General features: G+C 37.2%; 1 protein-coding gene across 1 annotated transcript in view; it reads left to right on the top strand.

The window, feature by feature from the left end:
- LOC109104427 (neurofibromin-like) overlaps positions 1-21,869 on the top strand; it is a 48,193-nt gene that overhangs the window by 706 nt on the left and 25,618 nt on the right. Inside the window, 34 exon segments of the mRNA XM_042765300.1 lie at positions 3,670-3,813; positions 4,606-4,689; positions 4,806-4,996; positions 5,077-5,183; positions 5,327-5,394; positions 6,190-6,265; positions 6,355-6,512; positions 7,044-7,217; positions 7,480-7,609; positions 8,260-8,333; positions 8,436-8,567; positions 9,021-9,149; positions 9,239-9,352; positions 9,449-9,528; positions 9,618-9,741; positions 10,144-10,390; positions 10,521-10,594; positions 10,896-10,979; positions 11,985-12,326; positions 12,573-12,712; positions 13,372-13,494; positions 13,599-13,682; positions 13,830-13,946; positions 14,513-14,694; positions 15,215-15,426; positions 16,510-16,671; positions 16,794-16,897; positions 17,320-17,455; positions 18,249-18,311; positions 19,054-19,212; positions 19,568-19,665; positions 19,740-19,886; positions 20,421-20,567; positions 20,764-20,874. Of these exon segments, the coding sequence (XP_042621234.1) occupies positions 3,670-3,813; positions 4,606-4,689; positions 4,806-4,996; positions 5,077-5,183; positions 5,327-5,394; positions 6,190-6,265; positions 6,355-6,512; positions 7,044-7,217; positions 7,480-7,609; positions 8,260-8,333; positions 8,436-8,567; positions 9,021-9,149; positions 9,239-9,352; positions 9,449-9,528; positions 9,618-9,741; positions 10,144-10,390; positions 10,521-10,594; positions 10,896-10,979; positions 11,985-12,326; positions 12,573-12,712; positions 13,372-13,494; positions 13,599-13,682; positions 13,830-13,946; positions 14,513-14,694; positions 15,215-15,426; positions 16,510-16,671; positions 16,794-16,897; positions 17,320-17,455; positions 18,249-18,311; positions 19,054-19,212; positions 19,568-19,665; positions 19,740-19,886; positions 20,421-20,567; positions 20,764-20,874 (4,517 nt within the window).

The raw sequence follows: 21,869 nt of genomic DNA, 5'->3' as shown, positions 1-21,869 counted from the left end.
TATTAAAGAAAAATTAGAGGGCAGTGATTGGAACAACATTGTTATTGACAAATCACTGCCCTTGGACTTTAGGGATAGGGTTAGGGTCACCCCTATGGGGGTGTCCCATCTGCCAGACCACTATGACCACCAAGCCAAAGTAATACATCTTTACATTTTTTTAACTGTTTAACTGTCACATATGTGCAAATTCCCCATTAAATTCCTCATTGTCAGAGCAGTTGTGGCTTAATGGTTAGAGAGAAAGGTTGTGGGTTTGAGTCTCAGTTCCGGCAGAGATTGTCATTGCGGGGGAGTGAATGACCAGGGCTCTCTTCCTCCCTCAATACCACGACTGAGGTGAGACCCTTGATCAAGGCACCGAACCCCCAACTGTTCCTCGGGCGCCGCAGCATTGGCTGCCCACTGCTCCGGGTGTGTGTTCATGGTGTGTGTGTGTTTGTTCACTACTGTGTGTGTGCACTTGGATGGGTTAAATGCAGAGCACAAATTCCGAGTGTGGGTCACCATACATAGCCACATGTCACTTAAATTTCCCTTTCACTAAAATGAATAAATCCATAAAGTGCAGGATCCTCCTGGTATATGCAATAGTAATATACAATTCAGATATACATACAGTACAAGAAGACATTTTGTGTACAACAGAGTCCACAAATGATGATAAAAATGTTGTACCTCAATACATATTCTTACTTAAGTGAAAGTGAAAAAAGTGAAAGTCTTGACATTTGTCAAGTATGGTAACCCATACTCGAAATTGGTGCTCTGCATTTAACCCATCCAAGTGCACACACACAGCAGTGAGAAGTGAACACACCGTGAACACACACCCAGAGCATTGGGCAGCTATATATCCAGCGCCCGGGGAGCAATTGGGGGTTCAGTGCCTTGCTCAAGGGCACTTCAGCCATGGGTATTGAGGGTGGAAGAGAGCGCTGTTCATTCACTTCCTCCCACCTACAACTCCTGCCAGCACCGAGATTTGAACCTGCGACCTTCTGGTTACAAGTCCAAATCTCTAACCATTAGGCCACAGCTGCCCCATTACTTAAGGGCAATTAAAAAGGGGTTTAGTATGCACTTGCATACTAAATCATAAATGTCACATAAACATGTGAATAAGCTCCAAATATTGTAAAGATACAGAGGCTATCAAGGGTTAAAGTTACAGTATGGCAATGATTGCTTGACCAAATGTTGCTCCAGAAACGTGTCCTGCTTTATCATGTGAGTTGAGGGTTAATGTTTATACTTTCACTTCATATTTTGTATAGCACAAGTAAACCAACCTCACAGCTGACCCTTGATTGATCCACACAGCTTCACTTTTTTATTTAAGAGCGATGTCATCTGTTTAACCCTTAAAGACCTAGAACATTTTTGGGGCACCTGAAGTGCCTGTACTTTTCTTTGTTTTTTCAGAGCTATTCTAGCAGTCAGCATCCAGTGCCATAACTCACTACAAACAGGACAACTTGAAGCTTCAGTCTAGCTAATTTAAAGTCCAATTTCTTTTTTATTTTTAGTTTCTCTAAGAATGAATAAATTTGCCAGGATTTTAAGAAAAATGCAAGTGAAAGTTGGGTGTTTTTTTTTCTTTTTTTCTGTGTACTCAAACAGAAAGTTGTATTTGGGTGTTTTACACTTCCAAGTAAAATTTTTTCTACATAAAACATTCCCCAAGCAAGTTACAGCCATTTATTACAATATTATTATCAGCGCATTTCAGTGAAAAACAGGTCTATTTCATTTACTGACAATACAGATGTGTCCAAAAACGTTTAGGGTGTAAAGTAAATTAAAACGGTGTTAAATAATAACAAAACACAGATGCAAAAGTGATTTATTTTTTTCAGAGCAATATATTTTCGATCTGAATATGAACAACAAACATGAACATTGTAGCAAGTAGTGAAAACAATTGTGCAAATTGTCTTGTACAACAAAAATACAAACTGCACACAAAATGAGAGAATTATACAGAGTGCAAATAAACAAATAGTTCAAATTATCTTTACAAACTATGTAAGAATTATTTACACAATATAACATCTGAATGGGTTGTTCTCTGTGTCGGAATCTATTCTACCGGAACATCGACTAGTGACGTGAAAATCAACAATTGTTCCAGTTTGGCTCTGAGGATTAAAAATGCATAGGTTTCTTTTAACGAATCAATGCTGATCACAATGTGATGATGTAATCAGCACGTTCACTATGGAGCCTCTGAATGTCCAAATGAGACAAATGCGATAGCTCCGAAAAGCAGAGAATCTCCTCTTTATGAGACTTTTTAATTTAGATTAGCGGTTTAAAAGTTACATTTAAGATCAAAAGTAAACATTTAAGATCAATAGTTGTTTTTAGCCACGGGCGGCTGTCTCTGTCTTTGAGGGTTAATATCTCTTTGGAGCTGTGCTGGGTTATTAGATTACTTCAGATGCTTTCAGTGAGGTATGTTGTGTGATGATCAGAATGATGTATGGCTGAGTAGTATCTTATGCAATGATGACTCTCCCTCTTTAGTGAGGATCCTACTGGTTTAAACCTGCAGTTGTACTTAAGAAATAGTTTAATATAACCCATTGCTTACCAGACGGACAAAAGCCTGTGAATGGTTAAGCTAGCATGTTTTCTTTTCATCTTATTTGCGTTGTTTGGCCAAAGTGGGTGTTTTTTTTCAATTGCAGAAACGTGCCCGTGTTAAATTCCCTGAAGTATTTGACTAAAATTTGACCAGACACCAAAGAAACATTGACAGACGTAACAGATCGTCGTCACAGACACAGAAATTGTTATTAATTACTCATCCTCATATTGTTCCAATCTCATCTGACTTGCTTGGTTTTCTGTGGTGAGTTTCTAACAGGATATTCTTCAAAAAGTGGTATTTATTTGTTTCCATTTTCACTTTGGAGAAACTTTCCATTTGCACGCAAAATTCTGTGACTACCTGGAGAAATATGATATTTATGAGCTGATTAAACTGGCAAAACAAGAAAAATAGTTCAGTTTAGGCCTTATCTTCCTGAAGGTACAAGCTGCTGTTACTGCCCCTCAAAGGTTGCTGAAGGTACTGCAACAACAGATGATTTTGAAACATAAACCAGTGTTTCCACATTGAGTATTTAGAGTTTCTTTTGGTGGTAAATACCAGATTCAGAGGTGTATACACACTGACCAGTGTTCTTGAAGGTCTCAGAGGCCGTCCATCCAACAGTTGGGACATGACTTGTTAAAGGGTGGCTTGTGGTCCGTGTCGGGATCATTGCAGTTTGATTGAAGTTCAGTGGAGATTAGGGGTGTTTTGTGAAGCTAAACCTGGCCTAAGCTCTGGATAATCCCACAAATGGGATTCCGTGCCGCCGATTGGTTTTAGCTACTCTTACATATAATAGAAATAAAAGGGAGCTGGGACTGTCAAGCTCCAAAATGGAAAAAGAAAGTACCATAAAAACACTGTAAAAGTGGTTCATGCTACTTGTGCGCTATATTCCTTGTCTTCTGAAGTCACACAATAGATTTATGTTAGAAACAGAATGACATTTATTCACTAATATCTCGTGTTTGTTCTGTAAGTGGGTTGGAACAACTTCTGAGCACAGTTCTGAATGTGTGTGTCTGTACCTGAATACAGTCTAACTGTGCATGTTTGTGTGTTTTTAGCTTCCTGTGAAAGTCAGCATGCAGAACACACACACTAAAATCAGCACGGAACACAATAAGGAATGTCTGATCAACATCTCCAGGTACAAATTCTCCCTGGTCACCAGTGGACTCACCAACATATTGAAGAACGTCAATAACATGGTGAGTGTTTATCCAAGAGTTGGTGCACAAGCACATACAAATGGAGTTATTGTGTATTTTATAATATGTACACTTCCATTCAAAAGTGTTCAAAGTCAGGGAGATTGAAAAAGGTCTCTTACGCTCACTAAGGATGCGTTTGTTTGATCAAAAATACAGTAAAAACTGTAATATTGTAAAATATTATTTATATTTAAGATAACTGTTTTCTATCTCTGAATACATTTTAAAAATGTGATTTATTTCTGTGATGGCAAAGCTGAATTTTCAGCATCATTACTCCAGTCTTTAGTGTCACATGATCCTTCAGAAATCATTCCAGTATCCCGAATTGATGATCTTGAAACATTTCTTTTTATTATCAATGCTGAAAGCAGTTGTGCTGCTTTATATTTTTGTGGAAACCATGATATATTTATTTCCAGGATTTTTTGATGAATAAAAACTTCAAAAGAACAGCGTTTATTTGAAAGAAACATAAACATAGCTAAATGTAACATAAAAGTCTTTACCGTCACTTTTGATCAATTTAATGCATTGTTGCTAAATAAATGTATTAATGTCTTTAATAAAACAACAACAGCTCTTGGACTGTCTTTAGCAGCTTTGATGTTTTTTTTTTATTTATTTTTTTTATAAATGTCATGATTTTGGAGTAAATTTGTTATGTTATTTCTGAACATTTTTTTGGCAAGAGCTACTGTGAGCGTTTGTTCTAGACTGTTGAAGACGGTTCTTTGTGGCACATGTGCTGGTCTCTTTCTCTTAGTTTGCTCTCTCTGTCTCTTACAGCGGATATTTGGTGATACTGCAGAGAAGAACCTTTACCTGTCCCAGCTCATCATCATGGACACACTGGAGAAGTGCCTGGCAGGGGTGAGAGACGGCCGCAGACCATTCATTGCTCCGAGACCACTCTCAGCTCCGACAGGCACATCTAGATGTTGATCATTCCTATAAAGAAGTCACATAAACTTTCTTTCTCTCTCCAGCAACCAAAGGACAGCATGCGTCTGGATGAGACAATGCTCGTAAAGCAGTTATTGCCCGAGATCTGTCATTTCATCCACACGTACCGTGAGGGAAATCAGCACGCGGCCGAGTTGAGGAGCTCAGCCTGTGGGGTTCTGTTCTCTCTGAGCTGCAGTAACTTCAACGCTGTCTTCAGCCGCATCTCCACCAGGTACAGAAACCCCTTGTGATTAGATGAAGGAAGGAATGGATTTGATCTCTCTGATGTTCTGTCTGTCTGCTTCCCTGCAGGTTACAGGAGCTGACCATCTGCTCCGAGGATAACGTGGACGTGCACGACATCGAGCTCATCCAGTACATCAACGTGGACTGCTGTAAATTTAAACGCCTCTTGCAAGGTTTGATTGGAAGGTTTCAATGCTCTGAGCTTAAATACGTTGATGTGGGGAATTCTGGAGAAAATATTAAGAGGCAACAGAAAAAGTATCCATTTTTTCTTTTAATGTGTCAGAGTTAAAGATGAAGTCTTTTCTCCTTGCAGAAACTGTGTTTAAATTTAAAGCCTTGAAGAAGCCAGCCCAGCTGAGTGTCATCTACAATTTAGAGAAGGTAGGTGGATTCATTATTACTATTAATATTATGTGCATATTACAGCTATGTGGCTAATATTATACAATTTAAAATAATAACTGTAATTATTTTTATATATTATTATAAAGAAATGCATTTTATGCATTACCATAACAATATAAAGATTTATTATAATTTAAAGTATATCATTATAATTAATATGTAGTTATTTATTATTACTAGTAGACAAAAGCAAATTAAAGCTGTAACTCTTTATTAATAATATTATAATTTTTATTAATATAAAATACTGTGATTAATTTTCATTGGTATATCAAAGACAGTTTCTTCCTTTTATAGATTTAAATATTTTTATTTTATTTTATATATTTTAGTGTTTTTACTTTTTCACAGACCAATGACAACAAGGAAAAAAAGATTATTACAATAATAAAATAAACATTTAAATAAAATAACCTATGACAGAACAACAGAACATTTGAGGGACAAATGCATACGAAGACAAATTATGATTTAACTGGACAAGGTAATACATAAGCAGGAGACAAATTCTGTCATTTAATCCTATGGGTATATATTGTAATAAAATGACTCATAAGAATGACAATGGTAAAAATTATTATGCACAATACAAAAAGCGTACATTATCCTGAGTGTTGTTGACTGTAAAATAATACTTTATAGATTTAAATCTTTAATTGAACATATTTTGTAATTTGTTGGTGTTTTGTATGAAATTGTCTCTGCTGCCACCTAGTGATGTCCTCTCCTCATCTGCTGTATTTGTGTGTTTTAATTTGATTGATTTTGCAGGCGTTCTGGAACTGGGTGGAAAATTATGCTGATGAATTCACCAGGCTGTACCAGAGGCCTCAGGCAGACATGGCTGGTGCGTTCGCTGAAAACTGAAGACTCACTGTACCATATCAGTATTGTTTTGGAGAGGATATGTGCATTTGATCTGTGTGTGTGTTTCAGAGTGTGCCGAGAAGTTGTTTGATCTGGTGGATAGTTTTGCCGAGAGTACGAAAAGAAAGGCAGCTGTTTGGCCCCTGCAGATCATCCTCCTCGTCCTCTGTCCTGTCATCATGCAAGACATGTCCAGAGAAACATCAGATGACTCAAAAGACAACAAGGTAAGCATACACAAACTTGTACATGTGTACTTGTGAGGATCTCCTCTTGACCATTATTGTTCTTAAATGATAAAAACTACTATTAGACAGTATAAATATTGAGTTAAGTAAATGTAATTTAGCAATTTGCCATCTTTAAGTTATTTATTTATTTTTATTTCTATAGCACATTAAAAAAATAATTTTGAAATAAATATTATTAATACATTTTCTTTTATATTTTTCTTTAAAATTTTAATTTATTAAAAAAATTATCACACACACACACACACACACACATATATATATATATCATTATATCGGCCACTGATAAAACCCATTTGAGCCTCACTAATGTGTAAAAACACATACATACACTTCCTCATGCACGTGCCAAATCTAGACAACTACATCACACAGTTTGTACTTTATAAATAGAAGACAAATCCTCACTTTTTTGTAAAATTAATAAAGTATACATACTGTAAACTATAATTAGATTATCTTTGAACTGTTTGCAATATGTATTCATGTGTTGCTTGTTTCTTGTAGAAACTGTTTTTGGAGAATCTACGGAAAGCCCTGACTGGTCACAGCGGAAGCAAACAGCTGACAGAAAGTGCAGCTATTGCCTGCGTTAAACTCTGCAAAGCGTCTACGTACATCAGCTGGGAGGATCACTCCGGTATCTTCCTGCTAGTGCAGTCCATCGTCATGGATCTGAAGGTATGGACAAATATGGCTCTCAGGTAGACTTTGAACCATTTTATTTTAGCGTTGTTGAGAGTAGCAGAGAATGATTAAGGAGTAAGTAGGGCAATGGAGGTGGAAAATGTTGCAGACAGGACTTAAATCTGCATCACCCAGATTACCAAAGGAACGAACACTTAAAAAAACCCAAACCTGGCGACTCGCAGTGGCTCAGATGCATCTGAATGTTTCGTGTTGATGCTGTCCTTTTCATTGACGGTTGTCTCTTTGTTTCCAGGGGTTGCTGTTTAACCCAGCTAAACCGTTTTCCAGAGGCGCAGGGAGCCAGAGTGCAGACTTGGACTTAATGATCGACTGTTTTGTCTCCTGTTTCAGAATCAACCCGCATAACAATCAGCAATTTAAGGTTAGTGGATAAGTCGAGTCAAACTTATTTCTATAGCTCTTTGAACTATACAAATAATTTCAAAATCTACTGAAAATCATGACATTAATTTAATCATTTCTTAATACCTTTATGCCTTTAAAGGCACATTTTGAAGATTAGTTTTGGTTGATAATATAGTTTACATTTTGCGTTACAAGCGTAATATAATAAATAACAAGCGCAAATATAATAATGTATGAGCATAAGGTTGGTCATACTTAAATATCCAGCTTTATATAAAGAGCTGGGTGATAATATAGTTAAATTCAATTGATATTTGCTGTATAGTACTGTATATATCTCTTTATGTGTGTGTACTGTATATATGCAAATGAAGTTGGATACAGAGCTCCAAGTTATAAACAATCACGCAGCAGAGATTTGCTCTGTAGTATATACTGTTTTATGTGAGTGTACTGTATATATCAATTAAGCAGTTGAGATTTTCTATATAGTGCATATCGCTTGACAGGAGTATATTGTATGTATTCAGGTAAAGTTGGATATGTTGCTGTATAATTATTAAATTGTTAATTCATTTGTTTTGTTCAATTTGTACACTGTTCCAAGAGCATGCACAGACTTGACCTAAAGAATGCTTTTACCAAATCTCTCGTTCCTTTTCTGTAGTGTGTCTGGCTCCGTCCTCACCTCCTACCTTTCATTTCGTTCTGGTGAATTCTCTCCACCGAATCATCACTAATGTAAGAGCTCCTGGTGTCCTTAGTTCACTTCAGAGAGATAAGATGTCTGATTCACTCCAAGGGTGTCCTAATGTCCTCTGTGTGTCTTCCATCCTGCTGTAGTCCCCGCTGGACTGGTGGCCGAAGATCGATACCGTGTACTGTTACTCGGGAGAGCTGCGGCTCATGTTTGCTGAGACTCTGGGGAGAGTGGTGCAGGGCTGCAGCAGTCACGCCCCCCTCCGTATGACCTCGGTGAGACGCCCGCAAAACTTCTCCGATATAAGATCACCTCTAGTGTTCTGCTAGCGGTCTGACATCTGGGAATAGAATATTTGTGTATTGCAGACAGGCTACTATTTTTAGACGTAGTATGTGAAACAGCATACACTATGCTACAATAAATGATCCAAATAGTCCATGACATCACTATGTTGCATAATTAATTAATAGAGTGGCAAGCAGTCATCTCAGAAATGAATATGGCAGTTTAGCATTTTTAATTCAGTTTAGGAAAAAAATGACTTTTTATGATGACTCGAGAGATAAAAATCACAGATTAAATATAACATTATAAATGTCCTTACTGTCACTTTTGATTATTTTAATGCATCTTCTCTGAATTGCAAAAAAATGCTTACTGGCCCCACTTTTTGCCTAGAGGTTTTCATATGTGTTTCTATTTCTCACTCTCTGTCTTCCTCTCAGAGTTTGACGTTGAAAATGAGCAGTCTGAAATTTAAAGAGAAAACCACTGATCTGGACACCAGGAGTCACAAGTATCTGCTTTTGGCTTTGGTGAAACTCATCCACGCAGATCCCAAACTGATGCTACATGTGAGTGCTTTAGCTTTATAAAGATTTGTGATACTTATAAAGTTGTGCTCCGCTGTACTATTAATGTCACGTGTGTGTTTGTGCATCAGAATCCAGGTAAACAAGGTCTGGAGGACCACAGCAGCACGGCAGATCTCATCACAGGACTGGTGCAGCTTGTGCCTCTTGCTAACATGGGAGATATTTCCCAGGAGGCCATGGAGGTGAGCTCATTGTATCTTTCTGTTTAGCTGGTGCCTCTAGCATGAGTTTAGATAGTCCGTGTGTAAGTTTTCAGTCATAATCTGTCTCTGTCTTAGGCTCTTCTGGTCCTGCATCAGCCTGAAAGCATCGAGCTGTGGAACCCAGACGCTCCTATGGAAACTTTCTGGGACATCAGGTAGCTCCTCAGTGGACTCGACTCCAGTGAATAGGTGCTGATAGAAATGAAACGTTGCCCTGTTAATTGTGTATTTGCTGTCGGTGCAGTTCTCAGGTGTTGTTCTTCATCTGTAAGAAGCTGTTCGGTCATCAGCTGATGAACAGCACTGAGATTCTGAAGTGGCTGCGAGAGATTCTCATCTGCAGAAACAAATTCCTTCTCAGGAACAAGGTGAGTCGGCCTTCTGCACCCAGGGCATTATGGGTAAAATGTTTGCATATCCTTGACCACATGATCTGGATATTTCTAAAAACATCAATTACATTTCCATTTTTTTTTTTTTTTTAAATCTTTCACTTTTATTTTTCCTCTTTTTACTGTTATCTAACTCGTTTTTTTATATGCTGAACTGGGATGCACTTGTGCAGTACAAATACAATGTACATGCATGTACAACCAAACTACACTACTATACCTTACCCCACAATGCAGTGTGTTTGACCTTACTTTCCTGAGTAGCAAAGGATATCAACCAGGAAATGTAAAAAAAAAAAAAAATGGGTTAAAATATGAAATAACCAATCTTGGATGTATTGACTAATTACATTTCTTTTGCCTGTTCTTCTCTTACAGGAACAGGCCACAGCAGGCAGCAACATTGCCATCTGCCGGCAGGCCCAGACCAAGCTGGAGGTCTGTCTTTACATGTTCCTGTGGAGTCCAGACATGGAGGCAGTTCTGGTGGCCATGTCCTGTTTCCGCTACCTGTGTGAGGAGGCAGACATCCGCTGCAGTGGGGAAGACATCCCTGTGCAGTCCCTTCTGCCAAACTACAACACATTCATGGAGTTTGCATCTGTCAGTAACATGATGATTACAGGTTTGTCTGATAAACTAGTTTGAATTTATGGATTCAGACACATACCTACCATTTTTTTTTTATTTGTGAGTGATGTTACAGGTGCCTCTAGAGGGCAGCACAGTTGTTGTGATCTGTCTGATTTTTCTAGGTCGTTCGGCTCTACAGAAGAGAGTCATGGCTTTGCTTCGGAGGATTGAGTTGCCCACCCCAGGAAACACAGAGGTTAGAGGTCACACATTTACACATGTAATGCCATTGTAGAAGAGTAGAGTCATTTTGGTTGGTTGATGAACACATTTGCATCGTCCTGGCTGTGTGCCATTGTATTATTTAACATACTCGTTTTGAATCAGGGCCTTTTAGCATATGTAAAACTTGATTTGTTTTTACAAATAATGTAGTTGAATTTCACAGTCTAGTACTTGTGTGCTGTTTCTGTGGTTTCTGTGGTGACAACTTTTTGTGGTCTAATTTGAAGATAACATGGATGGCAGAATTTAACAGATATGTTTGGTCATTTCAGGCCTGGGAGGACACGCATGCTAAATGGGAACATGCAACCAAATTAATTTTAAGCCACCCGAAAACGAAACTAGAAGACAGTCAGGTCAGACACACCTACACTCAGCATCTGTAAAGGGCCTACAGTAGAACATAGATTTTTGTCTACATATGGGTGATTTTTCAGTTTAAGGGACATTTCTGGCCATTAGGTTAATTTGTAAAGGAAAAGAAAAATGCTTTAAAATCATTCTTATATTATTAGCATTCTTATGAATGATTATTAGTTTATAAAATATATAATAATTATTTTTTTCATATATTGTGTTATTTTGAATATGTTGTATTATTTGATCTCTTTAAATACCTTTTCCAAAATTTGTACTGTTGAAATTTAACATTTACAACTTTTCCTGAGAAATTTGTAGAAAATAGTTGTTTTTCCAAAAATGTGAGTAGTTTTTTTTTAGTTGTATATTTTTTATTTTAACCAAATCGGTTGTTATTGTATTATTTGAGAATTCTGTTTAATTCAAACTATCAGTTTTATCAACTTAAGTTTAAACACACACACATATTTGGCAACCCACCAAAATAAAAGCTTGCTGATTTTAGGTTTAAAAATGTTGAAATTCATATAAAAAAGAAAAAAAGAAAATGAAGTAAAAATGAAAATGAAAATATCAGTATTGTATTTTTTAAAAATGTACTATAAATAATTTTTTTATTTAAATCTCATTTTTTATTTTAAAATGTTAATAGTATTACCACACTTTATTTTTGTTTTATTAAAAAAATTTTTTTATAATTTGCAATAATACTGTTATTATATACTATTATATATTATTTTATTTTTTGTAGTTATATTTAATAGGCACCAAACCAAATCTCCAGGTGCTCCCATGAGAACCAGATTAAAAATGTGCACCCCCGTGTATATATATGTATAAAATTCTACTGTAATAATTACTATAATTACTAACCCCTATAATAATTTAATTGACCAATAATAAGGTAATTGACAATTGTTAAAAAACAAACAAAAAAAACATTGATAAACATGACATGAAAAAGTGTTTGCTGTTTATATAAATCCTGTCTCATCCCTTAGGAATGGATCAATATGACAGGCTTCCTGTGTGCGCTGGGTGGAGTGTGTTTGCAGCAGAGGAACACGTCTGCTCTGGCCACCTACAGTCCTCCCATGGGCACCCTGAACGATCGCAAGGGCTCCATGGTGTCCATGGCCTCGTGTGAGGGGAACCCAGAGACACCCCTGAGCAGGTTTCTGGACCGTCTTCTGTCGCTGATGGTGTGCAATCATGAGAAGGGCTATCAGATCCGCACTAACGTCAAAGACCTGGTGGGACTGGAGCTCTGTCCAGCGCTCTATCCCATGCTGTTCAACAAACTCAAAAACGGCATCAGCAGATTCTTTGATGCCCAGGGGCCGGTGAGGCAGCTAGCCATACTTTCTTCATATATGTGTGTGTGTGTGTATATATATATATATATATATATAGTTATATATTATATATATATATATATATATATATATATATATATATATATATATATATATATATATATATATATATAGTGGAAGTCTTATGAAGCCATATGATATCTTCATAAGCTGGTTGGATGTCACTTGCATCAAATGTCATTGGTACTCATGCCTCTGTGCTCATATGTTTAGGTGCCAATTAATGAGACCAACACGCAGTTTGTGGAGCAGACCATTGCCATCATGAAGAACCTTCTTGACAACCATACGGAAGGAAGCTCAGAACATATTGGTCAAGCCAGCATTGAGACCATGATGCTTAACCTGGTCAGGTAAGACATTTGTTTGCTTTTTTTAGTATCAGCTTTGCTGTGAAAATCATTTTTGAAAAAAATGTTTCCAGATAAGTTTGTCTTTCATCATTTACTAAAGAGGAATTTGGGAATTTTTTCCAGGGCTCTACAGTACATTTTTTGCTTGGCTGCTTGTACCTGAAGTTTAGATTTCTGTTATAGTATTATTTTATAAAAATGTTTATATAATTTAATCTTTATTATTTATATTATTTATTATAATTAAATTATTTATTATACATTTTTAAACTTTATATTATACTTTTTAAAACTTTAATTTTGTCACACTTTATTTTAAGGTCCAATTCTCACTATTAACAAAACATTAACTATGACTTTTGCTTCAATAAACTCTTAATCTGCTTCTTATCAGTAGTTAGTAAGGTAATTGTTAAGTTTAGGTATTGGGCATGATTAGGGATGTAGAATATGTGCTTTATAAGTACTAATAAACAGCCAATATGTTATTAATAGGCATGCTAATAAGCAACTAGTTAATAATGAGAGTTGGTCCCTATACTAAGTGTTACTGTTATTTTGTTTTTCATTCTTGCAATTTTGACAAAACCTCCTCTATATTACCTGTTGATTTCCGTGTGCTTAAACCAGAAGTATTATGCACGTTTGTATGTTGGCAGGTATGTGCATATTCTTGGCAACATGGTTCATGCCATCCAGATTAAAACCAAACTGTGCCAGCTGGTAGAGGTCATGATGGAGCGCAGAGATGACCTCTCTTTCTGCCAAGAGATGAAGTTCAGGTACAACAAAACACTACTGTAGTCCTGCTGTTTATTTGCTAGTGGGATTCTCTGGAATGTTTTATTTCTTCTCTGGAGATGCATCAGATTTGTGTGTCTCTCAGGAATAAGATGGTGGAGTATCTGACAGACTGGGTGATGGGGACATCCAACCAGGCAGCTGACGAAGATGTCAAATGCCTCACAAGGTAACATTCAGATGGAATTGTTTATTGAACATCCTCCATTGGACTTTTGGTTTGAGAAACCTTGATAATCGTTATGTGCAAGACAAATCAAAAATGACTTTTAGTGGTTGAAACTTTTGCTCTGAGCTCTTTGGTTTTGAATGGCAGGGATCTGGATCAGGCCAGTATGGAGGCGGTGGTGTCTCTTCTGGCCGGGCTGCCCCTTCAGCCAGAGGAGGGGGACGGTGTGGAGCTGATGGAGGCCAAATCTCAGCTCTTCCTAAAGTAAGACTCATATTCCATATCAGACACTAGGCCTTATAAGGGCCTTTCGCACCGCTGTAGTTCCAGAACTAAATGTACAGTACTAAAGTACTGGGACGATTTTGCTGCGAACTATTTCCCATTACCATTTAAAGGGTTGCATTCGCACCGACAGTGTGTACTAGGAAGTGACGTAAGCCGGTCGACAGTGACGTCATTTGTGTGTGGCATTCAACAACGAAAACAAAGAAGAACAGCGTTAACAAAAGGAGGATGGAGGATGCTGTGATCGGAGCTGTGTTTTTGTTGTGTATCGCAGGTTTCACAATAAAGGACATGGAATGTCGACATATACGTAAAGCGATTGAAAGAACAGAAAAGAGGACTAAGATTCTTCAACGACAACTGGCAGTGCTAGATTTGCTACAAGTGCCTGCACTTCAGCGTCTGTCCATCTATCGCCAAAAAGTGGGTAGTTCCACAATTAGTTCTGGTACTATGAAAAGGTTCCTGCGGTGCGAAAGTCCCTATAGTGTCCCGTCATGGGGTCTGTAGTTCTTCACTCTGCCCCCTGCTGTCCTCCACAGGTATTTCACTCTGTTCATGAACCTGCTGAACGACTGCAGTGAGGTGGAGGATGAGGGTGAGCAGGTGGCTGGACGTAAGCGAGGGATGTCCAGGCGGTTGGCATCGTTAAGGCACTGCACCGTCCTCGCCATGTCCAATCTGCTCAATGCCAACGTGGACAGCGGCCTTATGCACTCTATCGGTGGGAGAATCGATCTGTAAACCTCTCATCAAACACTTTAAATTCATAAATATTTTAGTTTACTTTGTTATTTTAATTTTATTTATGTATTCTTTATTTATTTTACATTTAATTTAATTTCTTTTACTCATCAAACCCTTTAAATCAGTCATAAAACTTTATCTTAAGTTCAAATAATGACTTTTGGTTACAAATCTAACAGCATATATTAATATATGCAATCAGTTCAACACTAGGACAGAGTTAAGATGGAAAATGGCACTGATATTGTAACAGCAACACTGTAATTGAACTAAATTGAATCAACATTGAACTGAATTGCTTCTGTAGAGCTGCTTGCATCTGAATTGAACTCGTTTCATAATTGGCAATCCTTGCAACACCTAACACTGTTATTTTAATGTTTATTACTGTCAAGCTGCTTTGACACAATCTGTCTGGTATAATGCACTATATAAATGAATGCGACTTGACTTTCTCACACATCTAATCAAACTTTGTGTCTGCCGCTCTCTTGCAGGGCTGGGCTATCATAAGGACCTTCAGACCAGGGCTACGTTCATGGAGGTCCTGACTAAGATCCTGCAGCAGGGGACAGAGTTTGACACGCTGGCAGAGACCGCGCTGGCCGATCGCTTTGAGAGGCTTGTGGAACTTGTCACAATGATGGGGGATCAGGGGGAGTTACCTATCGCCATGGCGCTGGCCAATGTGGTCCCTTGTTCACAGTGGGTGGGTACTTTATGCAAATAATATATATTTTTTTAAATATATATACACACACATTTTTTAAAAACTTGCTTCACTTTTTACTTCAAAGAATTGTTACGTTAAGAATCTTTCAAACTTGAGAATCTCTTATTGACATACAATAACAGAATCTTTGCAAATCAAAATCATACTGTTTTGGCAATGGTCTTAGACAGACTTACATATTAATTGTGATTTGTTTTTTTACTTATATATTCAACCATCTATATTATTATCATTCTCTTTCTCTATCTCTTTTGATGTTTGAGTTTAACTTAACTACTGTTTATTTTCTTTCATTTTATCCAGGACAGTTGTTCTCAACCTTTTTTACTTGAAGGCTCCTCGTGAACGTTATGTCTGATATTCTGCTGTAATTATGACAAAGTTGCTTGTTTTCAAACTTTTTATATTAACAAATACTGGGAGTTTTGATATATTAAATTATAAATTAAGCACAATTCATTTTGTGATTGCAAAAGTTTCAAGAAATGTAACTGATTTCATCTTGATGATTTAATTTTTATAGCATTTGTATTTAGATTACAGTTAGATTATTTTAATATAGTAACAGTCATTTATTAAATTTAAATACTTTGTCATCCTGCGTCCCCCTTGAAAGTTGAGAACTTCTGACCAAGCAAACACTGTACTTTCACTATTAGCAAGCAGAAAATGCAAAACTTTTTTTTTTCTTTTAAACTTTAAACTTTTTTTTTTTTTTACTTTTAAAAAAAGTATTAATAATAGTATAAAATGAGAACATGCTGCATCATTATTGACCATTACTACTCACCACTATTTTATTTTGTAAATGTCATAAAAGTTTAAAAGCATAAAGAAGATAATTTGACTGAAATGTTGTAAATGAAATTTGTTATGCAAGTTTGAGGAAGGTTTTTTTTTTAGTTTATGTTGGACTTTTTTCCAGTGCACTTACTAATGATAAGGGTGTGTGAGGCACTATTTTCTATTTTGAAAAATTGAAAATCAGTCTATGATTTTACTGTAAACTCAGTCTGAGCGTTTTTTTTTTTTAGTTAGTCTTGTGTTTGGTCTTTTCAGGATGAACTGGCCCGTGTTCTGGTGACTCTCTTTGATTCGAGGCATCTCCTGTATCAGCTCCTGTGGAATATGTTCTCCAAGGAGGTGGAGTTGGCAGATTCCATGCAAACGCTGTTCCGTGGCAACAGCCTGGCCAGTAAAATCATGACGTTCTGCTTTAAGGTGCCTCTACGCTTCCCTTGGCATGAACTGAAGTCAAATGATCATTCAAAGAGGCTGAAGATCCAGATTAAGTTAAGCTGTGAATTTCCTTCTTGGAAACTCATGGAAACTCCCTCTTTCAGGTATACGGGGCCACTTATCTGCAGAAGCTGTTGGAGCCATTGCTCAGGGCAGTGATCACGGGTACTGAATGGCAGATGCTGAGCTTTGAGGTGGATCCCACCAGGTATCTGTCCGACTGAACCTTTAAATCAGTGATTCAGAACTGACATGTTGGTGCAAATTCACCTGTCACTTGATAAAAGCTAGGCAAATTAGGCAGAAGCATCATGGAGGGATTGCAAAACATGCTGTCATCCCCAAACCATGAACAAAAACTACACAAAGTAAAAGAGAATTTAACAAATTTAATCAAAATATTTTCCTACTCAGCCTGTGTCAGCATATTAATAATTTTGTGTGTTATTGGGCCTGTGCAGTTCATTGTGATGTAAATATATTTTAATGTTTGTTTTTAAGGACATTTTGTGTACTTTTTTATGATAAACTATTTTGGTGCTGTGTCTTATTATCCATTAAATACAGCAGACATGCATATGTAATAGTCAGATTCTGGTCGGAGATAATTCAGTTGTGTTCTTCCTGCAGACTTGAGACTGGTGAGAATTTGGAGGAGAACCAGCGCAATCTGTTACGGATGACCGATCGCTTCTTTCAGGCCATAATCAGCTCATCTGGCGAGTTTCCTCCTCAGCTCCGCAGCGTCTGTCACTGTCTCTTTCAGGTGAGGCTGACGAAACCTCTGAGATGCCTGAAGGATATTAAACCTGTGTGGAGATGGTTTCTGTGTATGTCTGTATCCCCAAGTTAATGTGTGATGATATTACTATTGTCAAATATGCTTCAGTTTTGCTGTGGAGACTGTTGAATTAAACAGCCAACATGAAATCAAAATGGACATTCTTAATGCATGTTTCTGGTCTTATTTAAGCACAATTTATTACAAATGAGATGGCCTTTGGAATCGAATTAAATGTTATAGCTTATTTAAAATGTGATTTTTAAGTCTGAATCGTGCTGAGGCTGTAGAACTACTTTTTGTCAAATACACATTTGACATCAGTCCCTGTATATTTGATGGAAAAAGTCACACAGAATCTGCAAACCATTTTTAGTTTGTGTAAATAGTTTGCAAACGACTAAAGTCTGACAATTTACAAAAGGTTGGTTTTACGAATGCTATCTAAATTCATTCTAACTGTGCTACATAAATGAGGCCAGTGCAGGAAAATCTGTGGAATTCTGCTGAATGAATTATAATGGTAAAAAGTTTAGACTACACTACAGTGCAAAAGTTTGAGGTCAGTTTTATTTATTTTTTTAATTAATAATTCTATTCAGTTAGGATCCATTAAATTGATTGTAAGTGACAGTTAAAACATTTGTAATGTTATAAAACACTTTTCCATGCATATTCTTTGCATGCTTAATAGTTAGGAAACATGCGTGTGCGTGTGTGTGTGTGTGTGCGTGTTAGCTTGTGCCATGACTTGTTTGTGCTCATTTCTGTTCTGTAGGCTACTTGTCACTCTCTCCTGTCTAAAGCATCTGTCAAAGACAGAAAGGAAGTGAGGAAAGCAGTAAGTGTGAATGGCGGACGTATCTGCTTCCTGTCTCGATTCACTTCATTAATCTGAGACTCTTGTGCACCTCTGGCCTGCATTACTGTCATTACATCAAATCATGTCTACTAATTTCCTGATTTTTGGCAAGCTGAAGCATTCACTGAAACAGCAGGAAAAACTACAAACACTGTAGCTCCGGCCATCATCTTTGCATGAGCCGTCACTCTCAGGACTGAGGGTTGTAAATTATCAGGGCAATGAATGCAGTGATGCAATTTGGTAACGAACTTCTCCCCTTTTTGAATGCCAGAATGATTTTATGCTTGACTGTTCAACTTGAAAGGTTTATTCCGAGTAAAACGCATTTCTCTGTATAGTGCCATTTTAAATGCTTTGCTTTTGCCTCTTTTCTTCTCTAACATTCTTAAAGGTCACTGGTGAAGACCTCCGCCATCATTAGACTGTTTAACAGCTTCAAACTGCTTTCTACACTTTAACTCTAAAGCCTCTGGTGCCAATTCATTCAGATAGTTCCATCACAGAACCTCATGTTATCCCCTTAATCAGCAGATATCATATGATCAGTTAAACCTCCAATAAACCAGAATATAGTCTGATTTGACTTTAAAATGTTTAGATGTATGGATGCTGTTAGGAATTTTGGTTCTGGATTGGAACTGTCCTAATGAAGTAGCATCATGTTACCTCATTAAATCTTTCTTTCACGTTCCTGTGTATTTCTGTGTTTTGGTTTCAGGTGGTGAGTCAACGTTTCCCACAGAACAGTATTGGAGCGGTAGGTAGTGCCATGTTTCTGCGTTTCGTGAACCCAGCTATAGTCTCTCCTTACGAGGCTGGGATTCTCGACAAGAAGCCTTCGCCTAGGATAGAAAGAGGCCTTAAACTCATGTCAAAGGTGAGAGTATTTTGCATAGAGATGAAATTAATACTACTTTTATAAAAAAAAAAATGTCCATGCTGGAAAACAGGTCGTGCCAGCTTATGTTGATGCTGGTCCAAAAAGGTCTTCCAGGTCAAAAGCAGGTCCATGATCTGGAAAGCCAACCATCTAGCAGGGTTTATTTAATCAATAAGACACTTAAATAATAGCAATAATGCCTAAAATCAATGCAGTGCATGGCCTTGAGTGTTTTATTGCTTTAATAGAAGCATGATGAAACATAATATATTATAGTGTACAGTAAAGTTGTAGACAAAGCGGAAGGATTTGGAGGTTTCCATTTTAAACAGACTTGTATTTCACTTGTCAGATCCTGCAAAGTATTGCCAACCATGTTTTGTTCACGAAAGAGGAGCACATGAGGCCGTTTAATGACTTTGTGAAGAGTAATTTTGATGCAGCCAGAAGGTAAGAAAGCGATTAGTGATCTTCAGGATTTAGATCCTGTCACCAGCTTGTTTAAACTTTGGCTTTCCTTCTAGATTTTTCCTGGACATCGCCTCTGACTGCCCGGCGAGCGACTCTCTCAACCACAGCCTGTCATTCATTAGTGATGGGAATGTTTTGGCCCTGCACAGGCTGCTGTGGAACAACCAAGAGAAAATTGGACAGTATTTGTCTAGTAACAGGTGAGCAGGTCTGTGAAAGACTTGTGCTATAAAGTCAGTATTGTTGACTCAATAACCACAACTTTTCTTCACTCTTTACTGCTCAAACACGTTCAACCACAGCAGCTATGCATACAAGACTGAACTGAACTCCAAAATACCCTAACCCAAAATGGTGCTCTTCGCACATGCGCAGAACATAAAACATAACTTAACAAGTATCGGAGAGACTGTTACTAGAAGTGCAGTTTGAGCATGTCTTAAGCTTAGATTCTTGGAATTTTGCTCATTCAAATCTCTATATTTGGTTTGGAACTGATTTGCATTTTTTGCTTTCCCTCCTTGACTTGTTTCTCTCTGATCTGATTGTATTGGTAAAACACTATCTTTAAGGGACAGCTGTTTTGTTGTAAAAATAATCATCATCCATTTTCTGTCATGCTTTTTAATCTTTGCTTTAGGAAAATATTGTAATGTAAGCATACAATTATTGATGATTCTCAAATTCTCAGTGAAGTTTCAGTTAATCAGAGAATATTGTTCCAAACTCTTCAGGGATCATAAAGCTGTTGGAAGGAGGCCCTTTGATAAGATGGCCACCCTGCTTGCTTACTTGGGTCCCCCAGAACACAAACCTGTAGCAGATACTCATTGGTCCAGCCTGAATCTCACCAGCTCCAAATTTGAGGAGTTTATGACAAGGTAGAAAATGTTGCACTGTATTTATTTATTTTAATCTTCCCGGATGCACAGTATTTTATTCCAATATAAATAAATAATTGAAACCTTCTTATTTCGAATGAGTATTTTTCTAATTCTCACAATTTTTTTTCTTACTTTAAGCTGAAACATCACTTTTACTTTGCTGTTCATAACTGTTTATTTTCTTTTTCTTTAGACACCAGGTGCATGAGAAAGAAGAGTTTAAAGCATTGAAGACTCTTAATATCTTTTACCAGGCTGGAACCTCAAAGAACGGAAACCCTGTGTTTTACTATGTAACTCGCAGGTAAGACTTAAACAAAGAATTACAAAAGCACACAGCATTCTTTAGTTGATAGTTTTATTGCTTCTGAAAAGTATCAGTTAGATAACAATAGCTTACAGATTTACTTTTGTTGATTCAAGTATGAAGATATTACAGCATTTTACAGCAATAAATAAAAAAAAATCTTATTGTCCGTTTCATAATAGTTGTGAATAATATCAATATTTTTCATATTTTTCTCTAGTGTTAAGCAAAAAGCTGTTTGTTACAAGCTGTGTAACATCTACGACAATTGCATAGAATTTCAGAAAAACTATTACATCTCTTAAGAATCTCATGTTATTGTCTGCCTTCAAAGCACAAGGGAGGTTGATGGTCACTGTATCATCTATACAAAGCTCAGAGCCATGAACACAAACAACAGAAGTTTGAAGAAGCTAGTCATCAAGGAAGAGGAGCTGTTATTGAAGCTGGGTGAATTGGTGGTGGTCGTACTCCAAGAGCTGGAAGGGCTGGGTGAACTTCCGCCAGTTAGATTTTGGTTAGGCCCGTTCCCATTCTGATTACCACCGTTGTTATTTTTAGCAGTGCTGTTGGTAGTGGGAGATGAAGTAGTAGTGTTTAAACTAAGGGTAACCTGCATACAGCTGAACATCACAGCTAGCAGAACCATGCAGACGTGTACTCTTAGAGCCATTTCTCTGACAAAAACATAACACAAAAATCATATCAGTATAGAAGTATAAGCGCTTCTTTTTTTACTAGCTCCATAATAATGTTTAACACTTACATATCATCGGTTTTGTTTTTAAGATAAAAGATTAATATATGTTCATAGAGGTTGAAAACCATTCAGAATTTAATTTGCATGAGTTCAAAGAAATCATTAAGAGCTGTAAACATTCCCTGGGTACTCACCAGCGGTGCTCCACGTTAGTAATGCTGATGTCTTATCTCTGCAAACGGTGATGTGCAGTGTCTCTAAACAGATGCAGATGCTTTTAATAATGACACCA

The sequence above is a fragment of the Cyprinus carpio genome, chromosome A10 (assembly GCF_018340385.1).
Source record: "Cyprinus carpio isolate SPL01 chromosome A10, ASM1834038v1, whole genome shotgun sequence".
Taxonomy (NCBI): domain Eukaryota; kingdom Metazoa; phylum Chordata; class Actinopteri; order Cypriniformes; family Cyprinidae; genus Cyprinus; species Cyprinus carpio.
Note: the sequence above shows the minus strand (reverse complement) of the source record. Positions and strands in the feature narration are given on the sequence as shown.